At 35.7% G+C, this 20876-nt stretch overlaps 1 protein-coding gene across 13 annotated transcripts in view; it reads right to left on the reverse strand.

The window, feature by feature from the left end:
• The window catches only part of ADGRL2 (adhesion G protein-coupled receptor L2), a 272704-nt gene that overhangs the window by 140516 nt on the left and 111312 nt on the right, over positions 1-20876 (reverse strand). For all 13 annotated transcript variants that reach the window (XM_014788315.2, XM_087448439.1, XM_087448459.1 and 10 more), the window contains one exon: positions 10731-10903. In XM_014788315.2, the coding sequence (XP_014643801.2) occupies positions 10731-10803 (73 nt within the window). In that variant the 5' untranslated portion in view covers positions 10804-10903. The remainder of the gene's footprint in view (positions 1-10730; positions 10904-20876) is intronic.

The following is a 20876-nucleotide window of genomic DNA, read 5'->3' on the forward strand; positions in this document are numbered from 1 at the left end:
AAATGTTCAGTACTGTTTCAAGGTAGCTTAGTTCCTTTTTTAAATAAAATGAATGATAAAACTGACAGTGATGTTATTTCTATACTTCAACTGTGTTGTTAAGGTTAGAAACAAACTTCGATTTGCAATGGTAGAAATCACTGTCATGCAAAATCTGATTTTCTAGACTAAACATTTTAATAACCAAAACTCCTCGATACAGATGTCCTCTCAGACCAGCAACCTCAGCATCACCTGGGAGCTTGTTGGAAATGCACACGCTCAAGCCCCATCCCATATTACTGAATCAGAATCTACATTTTAACAAGATCCCCGAGTGATTTACAGGTGCATTAGACTTTGGGGAGCACTGTTCGAGATAAAGAAGAAGATTAAAAACATCCAGCATGACTTCCCTTAAATTTCTTCTTCTCCTGTACATATCGCTTCCTGAATCTTCCTCTCCCTGGATCATAATACACATTCTCCTTTCCTAGAGGAGCCTTCCTCTCCTTGCACTGAATCCCATTTCCTTTCTTTCTGCCTGGAAACAAATTCAGGTATCTGACATATCTAGTAAAAACAACCAAAAAAGAAAATTATAAAAAGAACCTTCCTTAAACAATGGAATACACTTAAACTACACCGCCTGTCTCCTTCACTTTACTTATTAACTTTTTTTTTTTTTTTATAATTTTATTTATTTATTTTCCCCCCCAAAGCCCCAGTACATAGTTGTACATCATAGCTGCACATCCTTCTAGTTGCTGTACGTGGGACATGACCTCAGCATGGCCGGAGAAGCAGTGCGTCGGTGCACGCCCGGGATCCGAACCCGGGCCGCCAGCAGCGGAGCGCGTGCACTTAACCGCTAAGCCACAGGGCCAGCCCCTACTTATTAACTTTTAAATCACCTGCCACCATCACCTCACCACTGCATTCTGCCATATAAAAGTGGGTCTCTTAAAATCCAACAGAGACATCTCTCCCCACTAGCAGGAGCAACACCTCCACCCATCCTTTTGATTGTGTTTGGCTAAGTTATGAAGTCCCTGACTCTTATTAACATATATCGCCTCTAATCAAAATCTGAATTTAATATCAGGCATATCTACCACCTGGTTTAGATTTTAATACTATGAAGAGAAAAAAGAATCAGGAAGGGGAGAGAGAACTAATGATTAACACACACAACACAAACACACACCAATTAGACACAAAGAGATAGGTCCAAGGCAATAGTAAGAAGCACTCTATAAATAACCAGCAAAATAAATGAGAACTTCTCTTTTTTAGATTAAACCCCTATGCAAAACAAAACTCTGCTTTATCTGAATCTCTCTATTTTTTCCAGGAAATTTCTTGTGTTTCTTGACACTCCAGAATTCCTAAAATGCAGAATTCCTAAAGTTCCTAAAATGCAGAATTCACTAGGGGGTATTTTAATCACTACTGTCATATTGTTTTGTTCAGTTTTCCCTCTCTCTCTAACAAAAAAATTATCCCTTAAAAATAAACTACATTAAATAGAGAAGAGCACTATTACTGGAATCAGATGAACAGTGACATTTTCATCCATAGTTTAATCATAAATTGTGTTCATTTCTTTTTTCTTTTTCTATTTCCCATTATTCACTTTTTATTTGGGTATGTTCCAACCTCATCTACTTTGTTAGTTAAAATCTGATTCATACCAAATGATTTCATATTATTTCACTTCATTTTATTTATTTATTGTTTTTGTGAGGAAGATCAGCCCTGAGCTAACATCCGTGCTAATCCTCCTCTTTTTGCTGAGGAAGACTGGCTCTGAGCTAACATCTATTGCCAATCCTTTTTTTTTCCCCCAAGCCCCAGTAGATAGTTGTAGGTCATAGTTGCACATCCTTCTAGTTGCTGTATGTGGGACTTGGCCTCAGCATGGCCAGAGAAGTGGTGCGTCGGCGCGCGCCCGGGATCCAAACCCAGGCCGCCAGTAGCGGAGAGCGAGTACTTAAGCGCTAAGCCATGGGGCCGGCCCAATCCTCCTCTTTTTTTGCTGAGGAAGACGAGCCCTGAGCTAACATCTATTGCCAATCCTCCTCCTTTTTTTTCCCCAAAGCCCCAATAGATAGTTGTATGTCACAGTTGCACATCCTTCTAGTTGCTGTATGTGGGACGCAGCCCCAGCACGGCCGAACAAGTGGTGTGCATCAGTTAGCACCCAGGATCTGAACCCGGGCCGCCAGTATCAGAGCGTGCGCACTTAACCGCTAAGCCACGGGGCCGGCCCCATATTTCACTTCATTTTAAATTAACTGACTGAGACTTTAGCTCTCATCTTATAACAAAGTTAATTCCTAATAGATTAAAAATTTAAATAAAAACATTTAAGGGCTACAGGGAAATGCAAGTGAATAAATATTTAACTAATCTCAAGATATGGATTTTTTTTTTAAAGATTTTATTTATTTCCCCCCCAAAGCCCCAGTAGATAGTTGTATGTCATAGCTGCACATCCTTCTAGTTGCTGTATAAGATATGGATTTTTAAGCACAAAAAAAAAAGGAAGAGCTTACAAAAGAAAATAGCTATACATCAAAAAGTAAGGAAAGCAGCCGGCCCAGTGGCACAGTGGTTAAGTTTGTGCACTCCGCTTCGGCAGCCCAGGGTTCGCAGGCTCAGATCCCAGGTACAGACCTATGCACCGCTCATCAAGCCACGCTGCGGCGGCATCCCATATATAAAATAGAGGAGGATGGGCACAGATGTCGGCTCAGGGCCAATCTTCCTCAGCCAAAAAAAAAAAAAAAGGAAGGAAAGAAAAAAAAGGGAAAAATGGGGATAAAAAAAGTAAATGAAGTAAAATATTGATAATTGTTAAATCTGTGATTAGTGTTATTTTACAAAATTCTCTCTTCTGTTTGAAATTTTAAAAAAATGAAGCAGTATGAGTTAAATTAAAAGGCAAACAAATGTTTTTCATAACAAAAATGACAAAAGGATATCAATGAAGAATTTAAAAAATAAGAAAAGCTTTAACAACATAAAACAGAAAAATTGGCAAACATAGTGAACAAAAAAATTCCCATCCAAATTACAACTGGCCAATAAATAAATCCATGAAAAATGTTTCCGTCCTCACAATTAGCCCCCAAATTACAAATTTAATTTACAATCAGATACCCTTTTTCACATATCAAAGTGTCAATTCTTTTAAAAACTTAAAACCAATGCTGGTAAAGTATGTAGACTGACACTTTCACACACTGGTAACGAAAGTGAACATTGGTATAATCCTTCAGAAAAACCAGTTTAGAAGATGCCCATATGCCTGATGTAATAATCAGAATTCTAGTCTCAGGAAATAACTAGATATGAAGGAAAAGATTTATACAGATATTCATTTTACTTATACTTGAAAAAAATGAAGTTCAAACAGCCAATGGGTAGCGAGGGAGGATTAAATCATTTTTGACATACACATGATAAATGACAATGCAGCTGTTAAGATCCATTATCTAAATATATAATGACATGGTAATACAAGTTATGATAATATTAAGTGAAAAATCAGAATATGAAAGTATAGGGAGATGAAGAACCTAATTTTGTTTTATCCATAATATCAAGTACGTGTGCTGGAAAGAAAACAAAAAGGAAATGTGTCGTGGTTACATCAAGTTCCTAGAATTATGAACAATTTTAAATGCTTATCTTAATTTTCTTATGTTTTATCTTTTCTCATGAGAATGTATTACATTCAAAATCAGAAGGAGAAAAAAAAGAACTTTTAGAAAAATAAGCCCTCAAAGCAAGAATAATGGCAGACATAAAAGTCAAACTCAGTACAGTCCCATGCTGATAAGGAGGGATTATAAATGTTGTTTTTGCTTCCTGAAGCTCTGACATGGAATTCCCTTCTCAGCCTTACATTTTAGCCAAGAGATCCTAGGGCCGAGGCTAGGTATTCTCCTGGAATCACTTCTGTCAAGTTGACAAAAGGAGTTCAAGAATAGGGTTGAAAGATGTCATGAGACATTCACTAATCCACATTGATGTCTAATACATGTAGACTCCACGGCTGTCCTATGTCATTCTCTGTCATGCAGGAGGTGAAAAGAAAATAAAGAATACCATAGGGTACCAAGCATATGTTTCAGTAAGACACTCCCTCAGTAATGCAGCAGATAGATCGGTTCTTTCAGACCGAGTTCTACATTCATACTCAGATGCGCTCAATCATTTGTATTATCTTATTTTCCAATCCACAACCTAAGTATATAGTATATAAGAAAGTGAAAAGGTGTATTAATTCAAAAAATGAAGCAAGAAATTCATCGAAACCGAAATTACTTGGTAAGGAGTAATTAACACAATTACCGTTCGGCAAAATTCAGGTGCTATGTATGGATCCGGTGCTTTTCAGCCACCTTCACTACACTATTGATTCTTTCAAAATATAACAGTAGCAGTGATAAAGGCCTGATATGGATGTAAAATCAATATTTCAAAAGTTTACTCTTGTATGGACAAGTTTATATCCTCTGTACTTCTAGCAAACTATTATTTCATAACAACATATTTATTTATTGAATATTTGATGCAGTCTTTTCTGTCAGAAAATAGGTTTGTGAAAATTAAACAGCCAAGCAATACAATGTTCTTGAGGTCAGCTGGGTGGCTGTTGTGCATGACACACTGATTTATAACACTTTTGCACCAGCAATAGATCTATTGGTGAATCAACAGAGACTGTGGATAAAAAACCTTTTCTAACACTGGAAAAGATGCAAGAGAGGATGAAATAGGGTAGAAAGTGGGAGGAAAAGTGGGGGGAAAAAAAGAGTAATCAAGCACTGAAACTTAATCTTCATATATGAAATATGGCATATTTTGACACTGAATATTGGTATATAAGATAATCAAAGTATATTCCAAATTAACTTTTTAAAAAGTGGCAGTGTAGCCTATCAGTTTAGTCTTATTTTTTTCAATTTTGAGTCATGTTCAGAACAAATATACCTTGCTCTTGAATCCTGGAAGTAGCACTATGTATAAGGTGTTTTGGTTTTTAGACGATAAAAAGAAATGTCATATAATTTGTACATGGCATTAATATTTGTATTTTTAAAAATGAATTACATCACTACTTATGCAGATGAAAGCTGCTGCAATCAAATTACATTACATTCACATAACACAATAAATATTTAAAATGTCCTAAGAGCAATACAGTTAGGCACTTTCTTAAGGAGTAAAATCACATTGATCTGCACTAAAAATATAAATAAAATTTTTAAAAAAACCAATGCATTGTTTTAAACCAATGTTAATTTACATAATTTGTGAATTTAAAAAATAAGGTTACATTTGCTATGCAGCATACATAGATATGCTATACAATTCCTATTAATTTAATGGGAGTTGTGACTCCCATTAAGTTTAATAGGAGTCATACGGCCAAATCCCCATGCACCTTGCTGAAAATTTACCTCCTAGCTTTCAGCTAATCAAATATACTGAAATGAACAAAAGTAGTCAATTTTGCTACACTGGGAAATCTAAAGTCCCTGTAGTAAGTCAATTCAGTATTATCACAGCAATAGCCACGTAGTTATTCCCAACAAGAAAAAGAACAAGGTTATCACAATGAAAAGAGATAAACTGAAGCAAGGGTTTAGGAGTTCTGAAAATGTAACATTTATCCTTAACAGAAAATATGTTCTTTTTTCCCCAATCTGGAGCCAATTTTTCAAATTTTTTTTCTTTCTCAGTACACTGTCGAAAAAGAGTTAAAAAAAAAAATCCTATTTTGAACCCTAAAATTATGCCCAAGAAACCTGATCAGAGGAATAAAGAGCCATATGAAAAGGTATAGACAGCAATTCGCAGTAAACAACTGGTCACTACTTCTGAATCACAGTGAATTAAATAATTTAAAAAAAAAAATTTTTTTTTTAACTTATCCACACCCATGCACCTCTACAACCACCCACACACATACAATACCATAGTGGTTCTTAAGTGACGCTGAGCCACATCAGTGATCCCAGAAATTTGTCAGAAATCAAACACTTGGGCCCCACCCTGGACCTTCCAGGTGATTCTGCTGCTCCTAAAGTTTGAGAACCACTGCAATACTTTATTCCACATCCCTGCTGTTCTCTCTCTACTCATTTTTTTCTCCACCACCATGCTCACCACTGCCTTACCTAGCTTATGTAGCCCATATCGAGATTCAGCTCAAGTGTCGTCATCACTTCCAGCTGGAAGTCCTTCCTGACATTCACCCATCCACTCAGCTACCCTTCATCCCAATGCCTCCGTGAATATCATCATCATGGCATTTATCACCCCGTTATTACAACTGTTTATTGTCCCCTCTCTAACTATTACGACTATGACCCTCTTCAAAGATGTATGCTATTTATGTGATGGATACAGAATGAGCGCTTACTATAAGCCATGCATTGTACAAGGCACCTGGTGACATCTATGAACCAAAAAAAAAGATCCCTGCCCTTATGAAGCTGACATACCGTATGTGTGTGCATGTGCGTGTGTAAATATAAATTTTATACATTTTATTATATGTGTATATAAATGAAAGAATGAAAGAAAAAAAAGAATAAATAAATATAGGTCTGAATTATGCTAAGCCTTCTTAAGTTTAACCTTGGAGAACAAAACTATTACTCTTTCCACTAAATTATAGACCATTATGAAGGAAATATTTATATGCCAAAAACGGTTTTTTCTAATTCATATTTAACCTCTTGATCTACTTTTTTCTGACCCCCAACTAGTGAAAAGACCCTACAGTCAAACATCGTTTTTTAGTAAGATATCACTAACACAAAAGTTATCATAAAATGGGCTTAGAGAGTTTAAAGGTACATTAAAAACAGGTAAGGGCCAGCCTAGTGGCTTAGCGGTTAAGTGCTCGCGCTCTGCTGCTGGCGGCCTGGGGTTCGGATCCCGGGCGCGCACCGACGTACCGCTTCTCCGGCCATGCTGAGGCCGCGTCCCACATACAGCAACTAGAAGGATGTGCAGCTGTGACATACAACTATCTACTGGGGCTTTGGGGGAAATAAATAAATAAATAAATAAACAGATAAGATATTTCTATAGCTATGTTCTTAAATTTTCTTGATGTATATAAAACAAATATGTAAAGCTGTATCTTACAAATCTAGCTTTTATACCTGGCATAACATTTTTCTTTGAAATAAGGATAACCAACAATATAATTTGAGTTAATTAACTAAAATTTTGACTAATGAAATCTAATTATATACTCACAGCATAAAGAACTCAACCTGAAATCTGTATTACTGACTTTGCTGAAGAACTGCTATTATTTGTAACTTGTCACTGGAGCAAGCCTTCATATGTCTGCCTTATGCTTGCCAGGGCTCCATTATATAGCATAATTTAATTCTCTAGGACACAAAAATTCAATTTACTTTCCTACTTACTGATACATGATTCCACAGTAGGTTACTATGCTTATAAAAATTGGTCAAAAGAATCAAAACACACCAGTTTCTCAACAAAACTGATTTCTGAAGGGCTTCAGTTAGTTCTCTAGGAATAAAATCACTTCTAAGAAAAACTTACAAAATATTTTGAAAGTTTGGTCTTTTATAATCATTTTTTATTTGGAAATTCTAAACATAATTTCCAAAAATACACAGGGGAGGAGAAACTTTAAGAAGAAATAAAACATTCTTCCTATTTTGTAAAAACAAGTAAATTTTAATGGGTAAGACCTGATTCTTAAACACTAATGGATAGAGAAAGAGATAGAGGGAGATAAGCTAATTCTAACAATTAAATCTTCATATAATTAGCTTTTACCATGGTAAAACTTAAAAAGAATGCTTAGTGATTTGCTCTTCAATATGCACACAAGACATGACATATTTATAACGTTTGTCTGAACACAGAACAAATAAGTCCTCCTTGCAAATGTGGAAATTCACCTCTCCTGTATATAAATTTAAAACAAATCCAAAAATGTTACGCCTTTAAAATCATATACTAAGGTAAAACACTACCATAAACAGGAGAAAAGAAAGCTCTGAAAAGGCATGGTCCATGGCTGTACACAATACACAGGCTTGCTTTTTAAAAAAAAAATCTTAATTAATTGCCATTACTTAAAAATCTAATGTCTAGGGGCCGGCCCTGTGGCTTGGTGGTTAAGTGCGCGCGCTGTGATGCTGGTGGCCCGGGTTCGGATCCCGGGTGCGCATCGAGGCACCACTTCTCCGTTCATCCTGAGGCCGAGTCCCACATACAGCAACTAGAAGGATGTGCAGCTACAACATACAGCTATCCACTGGGGCTTTGGGGGGAAAAATAAAATAAATAAAATCTTTAAAAAAAAAAAAAAATCTAATGTCTAAATCTAATGTCTAGTTTCTATCGAAAAGTTAGAAGACTGGCAAAACCCAGCTGAAGCCTGGAATGGCCGTCCTGGGCCCTCTGGCAAGCACTTTCCCCGCCTGCTGCAGACCTCCACTGGCCTGCTGCTCTCACGTCACTTTTGCCTGCTTGGCCTCAACAGGTATTTGAGGTTCTGACTCCTGCACAAGCTCTTCAAGCGCAGGGACTGTGCCTTGAGCATTTTTAAATCCTAAGCATCTGGCACAATTCAGTCACTCAATAAATGAGGAAGGAAGGAGGAAACCACCCAGGAAACCTTATCCGAGTTTATCTGCAAGGATCCAGGAACTGAGATAAAAAGTGCTCATCTTTAAGATTCAAAAAGGTACCAATTACGTAAATGAATGGCTGAACGGTTAAATTTATATTTTCCTTCCTGTGCTCTCATACCAAACTTTGATTGGTTTTTCTCTATAGGTGTTCACAGAGCATTATCTCCTTTCTGGCAATAAAGGACTATCATGTCATCTAAAACATTCTAAGACAAAATCATGAGATGCCAGATCAATGTTCTAACTGTGCATCAACTGTGTATACTCTCTCAGCTAGCAGTGTGGTTTCGTCCCAGGTTCTTTATACTCATAAGAGGGAATTGTTTCAAAAGCAACACCCCCTGGCCTGGTGCGCCAAAAATGAAATTTCTCTTAACAACAGATATGAATCCTGACCTGACAGGTGACACTAGAAATAAAACTGCAGTATCTTATGAAGAAATAAGTCTCTGTTTGCCAGCCCCCTGCTGAGTTAAGCTACTGTGCCAGCAAAGTGGTCTCTATCTTGATTGGAAAATTTTTCATTATGTGGACTAATGAGCCATTGGTCCACACCTGGAATCTTTTTTAGATGTATAAAAACATTCAAACAGAACAGCAGGAATTCAGTTACTTTTTCCCCAAAAAACCAAATGCAAAATTATAGACTATACATAAGATTTTCATAACAATCCAAGCCAGAAATTCTTATTATTAAACTCACTTTCTGCTTGTTGCTTATCATTATGGTACTATTCATTCAGACATATTATATTTTAATGTTAGAGTTAATACAGCTTTCAATTCTGATGCAAAGAGCAGTATCTTCTGAAAATACTAACCATTTGTAACTTTCATGTGCGACTTAAAGCCAAGTGAACATTATTTACTTCCTGAATACAGAAATTCTTATTTTTAAATATTTCTAAATTTGTTACTTATTTGAATTATATTAATTTACATCAATATATTGAAGGTAGAAGACTGGGAGAGCAAAGAGAAAATGATGAAACATAATTTAGGAACAAGCAATTCAAATAAAATTCTTACAGCAAAATTAAAATGTTAACATTTTTAAGCTTATTGCAAAGACACTGGAATAATAAGCTTCTATCTATTAGTTGACAGTATGCCTCTTTTTCTCCATCTATCATTTTATTAATGGGTATGAATGGGATCACTTAAAAATGTATATAAAACCAATTTTAAAATTCTAAAACATCTTCTTCGAGAATATTTAATTGGGACCAAAAAAATCCATTATATTTTACATGCATTCTCAGAGATTTTGTATTCTTCACAGATTTCACAAGATTAATATATTTTCATGCCAAATACAATAACTACCACTATCAACTAGCTATAAAATTAACACATCTTAGCTCCATATTAACTTCTGACCTGCTCTGTAAAAATCACCTGAAAGGGTGTTATTTTCACAAGGAAATAATACATAAGACTAAAGAAATAATGGATACGAGGAAATCCATATAGTAATTAATAAATGATCGTTCCAATTATTTCATTAAGCCTAAAAAGTGTATTTAGTTCTTTAAAAATCAAGTCTGTCTTCAAAAAGACATAGATAACATTAAAAAGGAAGCACAACAAAACAATAACATTTTCCAGAAGATAAGAAAAAGTTTTGTTGAGGAGTTTTAGAACTATGACCACACTTTAAGAAGCAGATAAAACTAAAGATGAAATGAAAGAGTGGCCACAAAATAGTTTCAATTTTACTGGAATAAATTTAGTCAATAAATGTAAAATGTATTACCAAAACAAAGCTTTCATTTAGTTCTCTCAGGATTATTTACAATGATTATGAATTTATGTAAAATACAAATTCAGACTTCTAGCACTTTCCATAATACATAGCTGTGTAATGAAAAGTAATTCAACCACCAAAAAAAGAATTCAAGATTCAGTAAATTTTTTTGACACATTTCTAAAATAAAAAATACTACTACTCAATTTAGCCTATATATATAAAGGCTATATAAAGAAGATTGCACAGTTTAAGTTCTCCTGGATTTAAAAAATAAGATTTAAACTGTATCTTACCTTCTGTATTCGGTAAGAAGCTGATTATAATGATAAACCACAGACTTCGCATTCTGCAACCAGAAGACACCATTATTGATCCCTTTCAATATTTTCTTTGTATTCCTTAATGAATCTAGTTATAAATGCCCAGCTTCATGGAACCCAGCAGTCTGCATCATTGATCCTCATATCTGAAAAACAAACAAATCCATCATTTACTCTTTGGTTCTGCTACGTCACAAAAAATGCAAAAATAATAACAACAACACTCGCTCTCTTTTCCTCCCTTCCTCCCTCCATCTCCTAAGTTTAAAAAAAAAATGGTATATATTTTGATTCTATATCCAATATGGAAACTGCTGCTGTGCACTGGATATCTGAGCCTTACATTCTGAAAATGATCAAAGCCCCCCAAAATTTATAGATAACGAGAATATATGAATTCACATAATAATTACATAAATTCCAATGATGAATTTTTCTTTGAAAAGCTTAGAAAGTCATTCTAGAATAATAAATCTGTCTCCCTATGCCACATTTTAGTCTTTTTATCAAAGTACTAGCTGTAATACATGATACCTCTAACAAAATTTTATAAATACACATACTTTGTTTGTTCCTAATGATGGTAACAGCCATATTATCTACTATTTTATCCAGTTACCTTGCAAGATAGATCAGAGATATAACAAAACAGTTTATTTTTCTATACATGGGTGTTCAATTTTTAACATATGGGTGTACTTTAATTTATATAATAATGGCATTCTGAAAACATCACATTCCTAAACACCACATATCAAATTGTTATTTCTCTGATTGCTAGTTATTCGTGGAGGGAGCAGTTTAATAAAGTGATTGTCTCTTAACTACTTCATTTCAAAGTTTTAGATTTTCACATATTGGCTTTTCTTACAGCAAGGTATAACTTAATAAGATCAAATCTAAATCTTTGAGTAGGTTGGGCCATCCACTAGACCTAAATAAAAACCCCGGACCATGATAATTATATCTACAAAGTTGCATCACTATTTTTAAAAAACTGGGGGAAAGGTGGCAAAAAAACATAATAAAACCCAGAGCCAAGCCTAACTTGGACTAGCCCTTAAGGACCCAATTCTTCAACTGGAAAAGGGGTACAAAAACTTCAGGAGTGGGACTTAATCAGCATCTCTAGGTTCTTAGGGTCACATAAGACCAGGTCATTTGCTGGATTCTACTGAAGTGTCTTATTTCTTTGTAGGGTAACATAAGAAATCACAGAGTAAATATTAGCCTCATAATACACATAAAATGCAAGCAGTTCCCAAATATATCCAGCCTCCCAATCTACCTTCTGAAGATGAAGAAATTACATTTTTTTCCTTTAAAGGGACATCTTAACTTCCTATTATTTTCTTCTAAGTAATACTCTTACCAAATTTCCTCAAGCTACCCTTAACCTGCTGCAAATAAAGAGTTTTTAAAAGTGGGGCAATGGGCCAGCCCCAGTGGCCTAGTGGTTAAGTTTGGCACACTCCACTTCAGCAGCCTGGGTTCGGATTCCAGGCACGGACCTACACCACTAGTCTGTCAGTGACCATGCTGTGGCAGCTGCTCACATACAAAAAAAAAAAGGAGATGAGTGGCAACAGATGTTAGCTCAGGGCGAATCCTCCTCAGCAAAAAAAAAAAAGAAAAAGAAAAAGTGGGCCAGTGAGGGGAACACCCCCCATTCTGAGGCTGTGTCTATATCTCAAATAAAATGAAATTTTACATAATATAGATGCTGTCACTAAAACATACAGAAAATTTCCTAGATGACTTTAAGTCCTCTGTTTCACATTATCCAAACTACTCTGCATTTGCTACATGCTTCATGTATCATATGTGATTCTATTAGCAGTTCACTACCCTCTGTCATCAGTTCCCTATAATGTAACTTCAACAGAAAAGCGGTCAGATTCGAAATGGTTTGGAACACTTATCATGCTATAAAGTCACTATGTTGCTTTACCAACAAACACACAAAAAGAATGTAAAAACTTAATCTGAAGCTATTATCTAGTGTTTAAATATCAAGATCCATAAAATCACAGATGAAACTAGCAAGATATTCCTGTAATAGGGAGTTTGTTTTTACCATGCCTATAGATTCAGAGCTATAACTGCTTCCCTATATATGCCTCCACGGCCCATAATCAGCCCAATTTTTTAGCTCTCTCTGACAGCTCTGAAGACAATTAGGTATCATGATGAGCGGAGTCAGAATTAGTACTATCCAGTTCTGAGAACACCTCATGCTTCTCTGTCCAAAGAAACAAGACAAAAACAAAGGAGAGAGCAAGCTTCTTCTTCTGACTGCCAAAAATGTAAAAAGCAAAATGACAAATCAAAAATGAATCTGATGGAGACATGGCACACAACCGTGCAGAACTGGCTGGCTCTCTCTATTCATTTTTCCCTCTGAGCTCCCTAAGACTATCCAAAAGACAAAACCAAAAGTAAAGCTGCAGTTTACAACTGCTGTGGCAAAGTACCTGCCTTAAAACTGCAAGCTAGGGGGGCCAGCCCTGTGGCTTAGCCGTTAAGTTCGTGCACTCCGCTACTGGCGGCCCGGGTTCGGATCCTGGGCGTGCACTGACACACCGCTTGTCCGGCCACGCTGAGGTGGTGTCCCACACACAGCAACTAAAAGGATGTGCAACTATGAGATGCAACTATCTAATGGGGCTTTGGGGAGAAAAAGGGAAAAAAAGGAGGAGGATTGGCAATAGATGTTAGCTCAGGGCCGGTCTTCCTCAGCAAAAAGAGGAGGAGTGGCATGGATGTTAGCTCAGGGCTGATCTTCCTCACCAAAAAAAAAAAAAAAAAACAACCCTGCAAGCTATTTTATATAAAGCATAAAGAGAAGCCAGATCAATTCATGGCCTGTCACGCTGAAAAGGCTAACCAATGAATAATTTCTTATATCCTACAAACTGTTCAATGATCTGATCAAGCAATTAGAATAATTTTAATGTGTGGATGAGGTGTATTAAGTATCACAAGTAAAGTTAAGTCAGCCTTTGGAACGCTTCTGATTCAAGCAAAGAATTCTGACTGTCCAAGTTTTGGGTGTAATGGGTACTTTCATTTCCATGAACTAATGCACACGGGCTGCTTGCCCACATGCACAACTCTTGAACACATTTCCACTTTCTTAAAGCGAATCAAGATCAGTCTGTCTTCGGTCATTCGCTATTTGAAAGAGTCCTTGTTTGTGGGAAGAAAGGGAAGGAAGAAATCAGGGACTGATGACTGCCTTGTAGGAAACAGCTGCCAAGATAGGAAAACCTCTGTTAGTGAGGGAAAGGAGGAGGAAAACACACAACCAAGACCTCTTTTGTGGTCTTTGGCCAGGACAGAATATTTTATGAACAGATTTTAACTATACTAAAATTTCAGTGCATTCTTAAGGTTTGAATGTGAAACACAATTTTAAGGTTTGAGAATGTGAAACGATTTTAGAAGTACACTCTAGTCAATTATGAGACTTATTATCAATGATTGTTTCTAACAAACAGAAACAGGTTCTGGAATGTAGTAAAATCATGTCTTCTTTTCTGCAAATAAAGCTTAAGTCTGTGCGCCTGTCTGCGCAATGAGTCAGTAACAAGAGTATCCAACTTACTTTTCTCACTCTACAACCTACATCCAATCACTTTCACATCAAATAAAATTATTTTCAAAAGTTCAAGCTTTAGGGGGCCGGCCTGGTGGCGCAAGCCATTGAGTGTGCGCGCTCCGCTGTGGGGGCCCAGGGTTCGCCGGTTCGGATCCCGGGTGCGCACTGACACACCACTTGGCAAGCCATGCTGTGGCGGCGTCCCATATAAAGTGGAGGAAGATGGGCATGGATGTTAGCCCAGGGCCAGTCTTCCTCAGCAACAACAACAACAAAAAAAAAGGACTGGCAGATGTTAGCACAGGGCTGATCTTCCTCACAAAAAAAATAAAATAAAAAGTTCAAGCTTGAAATGCAACTTTGAAGTCAAAGTTGCGACTAAGTCAACTAAGTTGACTTGAATGCAACTAAGTCAAAAAATTTTAGTGGTGTGATCCAAATTAAAAACAACTTTCCACCAAAAAAAAAAAAAGTTAATGAAAATTGAAATATTTAACAAACCACAGTCAGCTAAGGATAGAATGAATAATCATATGTGGTGAAACTAATCCCTAGAAAACACTGTTCCTAAACCGAACTGGAGCCAAAGGACACTCATAGGCATAGATGTAGCTAACAGACTTGTCCTGTAAACTCTAGGACCACCCGCAGAATGAAGCTCAGGGAACGCCTCTCACAGTGCAAAACAAAAACAAGGGACAAAATCAGAAAAGCGCTATTAAATCACCTTTCAACAAACAGAAAAGATTAAGTGACTCCTCATATTAATAGCCAGTTTGACTCCCGATTTTTAGAAAACCTTTTCCTGAGAACTTCAAGGAGAAATTGGGAGTGCAAAGGCACAACGCACAGATGAAAACCCTTATAATGCTAAGTAACAGTTCGTGTCTTAAAACAAACAGAACATTTCTACTTGAACTATAAATGACTATGATTTAAAATGTTTTCTAAAATCCAAGCGACTTCTAATGTACAACCTCCTTCTACTTTTTTTCTTATCCTTCAAATAAGATTCAAACAATTTCATCCTAATCTTATTTCTATAAACCACATGCCATTGTCTACCAAACCCCTGTCAAGATTTTTTTTAGATCTAAGTATCCTATTACTCTGTCATGTAAAAAGTCAATTACTGCATCATTACTACTAAACGTTCCAAGGCTGAACAATGACTTCTAGGAATATGCCTCAGCACTGTTTATATCCCAACAGTCCTCAATGCTTTATACAGTACTTACACTGTACAGTTAGCTCCAGTCTTTCAGACAGTAACCTGCTTATATTTATTGCCTGCATGAAACATCTCGTGTCTTAAATTGTCAGCAAAATTAGGAAAACACCACTAATCAGTTTTAATATTCGTGTATGTATGTTACATAAGCAGGATATCACATTTAACCTTATGTGTGATGCTGCCTATTTAGCAAAAAATAGAAAAAAATAAAATCCATTTATTATAATCATTAACGAAAGAAGTAGAATATAACATGCTTCAAATAAGGAAAAGATAATTTCAAGTGTTCTAAAACTGGTTAACTACAGTTGATATTCTATTAAGAGCAAAGCCACCATAAAGATTCATATCTAAAGCTTTATCTTTGATTTCTACTCATGGACATTGAACTACTGTGAACACTGGATATTAAACGCAAAACAACTACAAGCATGAGGAGAACAGGGAAAGGAAAGAGCCATCTCAGCCTGAGACCTATCAAAGTCACCCATCCTTGTTATTATGTGCTAATGCTGTGTAAAATGAAACATTAATGCTCCGGGTAAGCCTAAAATTCTGTGCACTAACTGTATGTCAACTCTAAATGAAAGCTAAAGATAGCCATTCAAAATCAGTCTTTCTGATTTTATTTGCGCTATAAAATTATAATCATAACGGGACAGAATTTACGAGCAAAAGAAAGCTGCTTTTCTATATTTTACCAAAACAACAACAAAAAAGGAGGATACTAACCCCACTCTGCCCCCATGCAAAGGCTTAGAAATGAAAAATAAATTATAATTTCATTTCAATTTAGCTAACCCTCATTCAGGGTGCTCATTTTTCAGAAATATCTTACATGCAGCCCTTACAGGCCAGAATTTCCCCTTCTTGTTAACATAAGAGAAAACATCAACACCCTTGGGAGTTTCCTTTGGTAAGTTGTCTAAGTAAACCCTTGCTATCGCTAATCAGAAAGCCTTTTTTAGCTTCAGACATTCAATGTTCCTTTGCGTTTTGTGTTTATTTTCTTTCCCCTCACAAGGACAGGGTTGGGGCTGGGAATGCTCATAGAGACTTTAAAGGCACGTGGCCCACCGCTAGTCGCCACCCTCTTTCTCCAATTCATTTCTACGGACACTGGTATCAAGTCTAGAGTACTTTGATTAAACTATTTATGCTCAAGTCCTCTTAACATTCATCACCGGTCTTACCCTCTATGGAAACTTCTTCGTCGTGAAGAAATAAATTCTCCTATGAAAGGGCTTAGAGGAGGGGCAGAAAGAAGAGTTTAGGAATGCTCCTGTAAATTACATCTGCTATCTGCTATAAGATCTAGGAGTCATGTTGAGCATGCACAAGAGGCTTGTAGCTGGGGACACTGCAGGCACAGTGCAGGGCAGGCTGCCATTCTCTTCATTAAAATCCTTCCAGTTGAAATAATAAAAACAAATGGCTGTCATTTTCAAACCAATGTAGGGGACATTTTATGACTGAACATAAACTTGCAAATGAAGTTACAAAAGGGGAAAAAAAAATGAAGCTACATGCCTAGTTCAAAATATTACCTTACATATCATGAAAAGTTGATGGCTTCTCCAGATTTTCTACCAAAAAAATCATAAAACCATTTGTTTAAAATATTTAGTATTTACTGTTAAAATTATCACACACCTACAACATAGAAGTTAGTTTTTCCCCATCTGGGGGAAAAGGAAAGCTATTTTTATATGGCAGTCCTCTCCAACTCGAAGACATTATATTTCCTCTTAACTTTCCAATATTCTAGAATTCTCATGCAATTTTTTTGAGTTGAATACAAATTATGGATACTACGGCCAGAAATATTTCCTGAGCGCCTACTATGTATGAAATACTGTATCAGACATATCATTAATTCTTATAATGTCAACATTATGAAGGTCAGAAATCGGAGGCTCAGAAAAGAGAATTAAATCCACTGAAGTAACTCAGCTGGCAAGTAGCAGAGCTTGAACTCCAAATCAAGGCTAATCACACAGACCTTCTTTCTGCTAGTCACTAAATTACTCATTCAACAAACATTTACTGAGCATCTATCATGTGCTCTGTACTGAGGAACAAAAGAGACAAAACTCTTCACCCTCAAGGAGATTACAGAGATTATGGCCTAGCTCAAAAATAACCCTTTCTAAGAAAACTGTAATTGCCTGGCACATAATTGGGTTCCTCCAAAATGACAGTTAGACTATATAGATAAATTCAATAGTTTCCTTATATTATTTCATGAACTCTTCACAACAACCTGAATGAATACATATAATTATCCCCATTTTGCCTTAAAATGAGTACTTAACCTGTTCAAGGAGAGTAAGTAAATAGCATGGTTGGGATATAAACCCATGTTCTAAAACCACTATTGCCACTAATTAAGTAGTTCAGATAAGCTTACTCACTTTATATGTTTTATCATCTTTCCCTTTAGAACAAAAAAATGGGAAGAGAACAAAGCCATTTTGGGATTATAAAAGTGATGAAATATCAAAAGAATAATGAGTTGATTTTCAAAATGTTTCCATGAGTAAAACTAACATCCCTTAGGTAATGATACCTAAATGTTAACTTAATTTTTAGCATTTCCAGTTGAGCTATCTTAATTTTATTCATTTATAGTGCTATTTAAAGTGCTTACAATATATGTTATAAATTAACAAATTATTCTAGACTGATAAATCTTATCAGCCCAAGTACCTGAGAAGTTCCTTTCACATCAAAAAAATAAACCTAAGTACTTTATCCAATATAATTAACAGCGAATCTTAATAGTTATGGAAAGAATGCTTTACTGTTAACATCTATAATATTATGGACTAATCATTGTACAGGCAAATAGAACAGAAAAAATCCAGTGTTGCTCATGAGATGCAATCTTATTATGCTTGGCTCACTGCACTGGATCCTTTGTTCATAAATCATTGTTTCTAGCCATTCCCTGAATCAATATTCAGATTCCCTCTAGGTCTATATATACAACCACTAAATGAAATAATAATGACCCAGGATCTGTCATATATTAGATCATCACTATCACCATCAGAGGTTTCTTAGAGGTAATGAGGTAATCTGGGTAAAATATGTCAAATAATCTTAAAAATAAATACAAAAAATTAACTATAAAAAATATACAGTAAGAAGCTAAAGAAAATTTTGTCAAGTATATAGCACATTGTCTTTTGTCATCAATAAATGATACAATTCATTTGCAATCTATGTCAATACATACAGTGTCTCCTAACCTTGCAATTCTTACTTCTAAAATAAAGTAGGTAATATTAACACTATAATTGCATGTATGTCAGTTTAAGTCAACGAATATCTAGTGATTACATTCTAGATATTTTTGATATTGAGTACTGAAATGAGTGTTATTCATTTGATTATTATTTTTACCTTATATATTAACTGGTCCTGTGATAGCTTCTAAAGGGATTATAAAACAGATTAAAATACGGTTGCCACCTTCAAAAAGTTAATAATATTCTGAGGAGAAAATGACTAAATCCAAAATTTGCATTACTTAATAAGTGCTAAACTCCCAAAAACTTAATGGTAATAAATATACTTTATACCGAAATAATGAGAGAGAAGAGAAATAAAAGCAGTTTCTGGACCTGTGTTTCCCTTGAGATGTGTACCTAGATGAACCAATACCATCTTGATGAAAAGAGTCCAAGACTGAGATCAGGAGCACATTCTAGAATCCTGGCTTAACCCACCACTATGAGGGTTGGGACAATTCACAAACATCTAGACCAGAAGTTCAGCAACTATATATGAGGGTAGAGGAATACACAACAAATCTACTATTCCATTATTTTCCCAATTAAACATTGATTGGTCCTGATTCCATCTTACGTAATCTTAAGGAAGATTTTTAGGGGCTACTGCAATGTGTTTCACTAAGGGCTTGTCTTCTATCAAAATATGTCTCAGCAATTATTCTCATAATTCACATTTTAGAAATTACCACCTCTAAATTTAGAAATTTAGCTGCTATTTCAGAAAAATATTTCTTGAAACCTACTTACATGTTATTACATTGGCAGCCATAACATAATAACCTGACTTATTCAGCTCATATATTTCACACCCTGCCTTTGTGGAAAAACTACACATGATCAAAAAGCAAGATGATATCAAGGATTTCTCCTAGAAAGAGCAAGTTCTTGTGCCTTAGTCAGGGCTGGTCTCCATCAAGCCCTGTGCTCCGTACCATATATATCTGTGCCTACAAGCAAAACTTAAAATAACAGCATTTTATTGAGTTGTAGAGAAAAGGAATATTCATTTTTGAAAATTAACTTAATTAACAACATTAGAAATAAAGGTGTGACCTAAGTGAATGAACAGAACAGATTCTTACTTCCAGTGTTAGACTGAGATTCTGTGTGGTTGGTGGGGCTGATTCCTCTAAAGAGCATTAAGAGACTGAGAAGGGAAGACGAGAGAAATACTCATGTACACGAGCTGAAACAGCAACGGACTAAGTCATTTTGAATGGTTGTTGAATATTAAAAAATTGAAAACAAAAACTTTAGTTCATTAAAAAATTAAAATATATCAAGTTTTACGTGTTCGTGCTTCTTAACTACTCAATCATGGAGTGGGGGAGGTATGTGGTTTTTAGAAAAGGGATTTTCAACTTTAAAAATAAATTTTATAACCTCTATTAAAATTTCAAATAACATTAAAGTAGTAATAAAACAGGGATGTTTAATAAAAAGAAATGTAGGTTATAAAAAGCTGAGAAAAACTGACTAGAAGCTTGAATTACCTGCCAAGACCCTCATTTAAAGACTAATGTATTTTTGCAATATTTCAACAATTTTCCAATTCAGAAAACTGAGGAAAATATATCCCTTGTTGCTACTCCACACATAAAGAAAAGCAAAAAACTGTGCTTAATAAGAATAACTACCAATGATAGTAACTAATGATTCTTCAAATCTCTCAAGCCAAAAATTATCAATAGTATTCCATTACGTTTGGAAACATTAGAAGCAAGAAATTATGGAGACTGATATTATAGAGCAGGGATCAGGAAACTTTTTCTATAAACGACCAGATAGTAAATATTTTAGGCTTTAAGGACCATACAGTCTCTGTCACAACTTTACAGCTCTGCCGCTGCATCGAGAAAGCCACCATAGACAACGAGGAATGAATGAGCATGGCTGTGTGCCAATCAACTTGACTACAAAAACAGCCAGCCAGCCCGATTGCCAACGCCTGCTACAGATGAACAGGCATAAGATGAAGACAACTG

The sequence above is a fragment of the Ceratotherium simum genome, chromosome 2 (assembly GCF_057802395.1).
Source record: "Ceratotherium simum simum isolate JZ-2026a chromosome 2, ASM5780239v1, whole genome shotgun sequence".
Taxonomy (NCBI): Eukaryota; Metazoa; Chordata; class Mammalia; order Perissodactyla; family Rhinocerotidae; genus Ceratotherium; species Ceratotherium simum.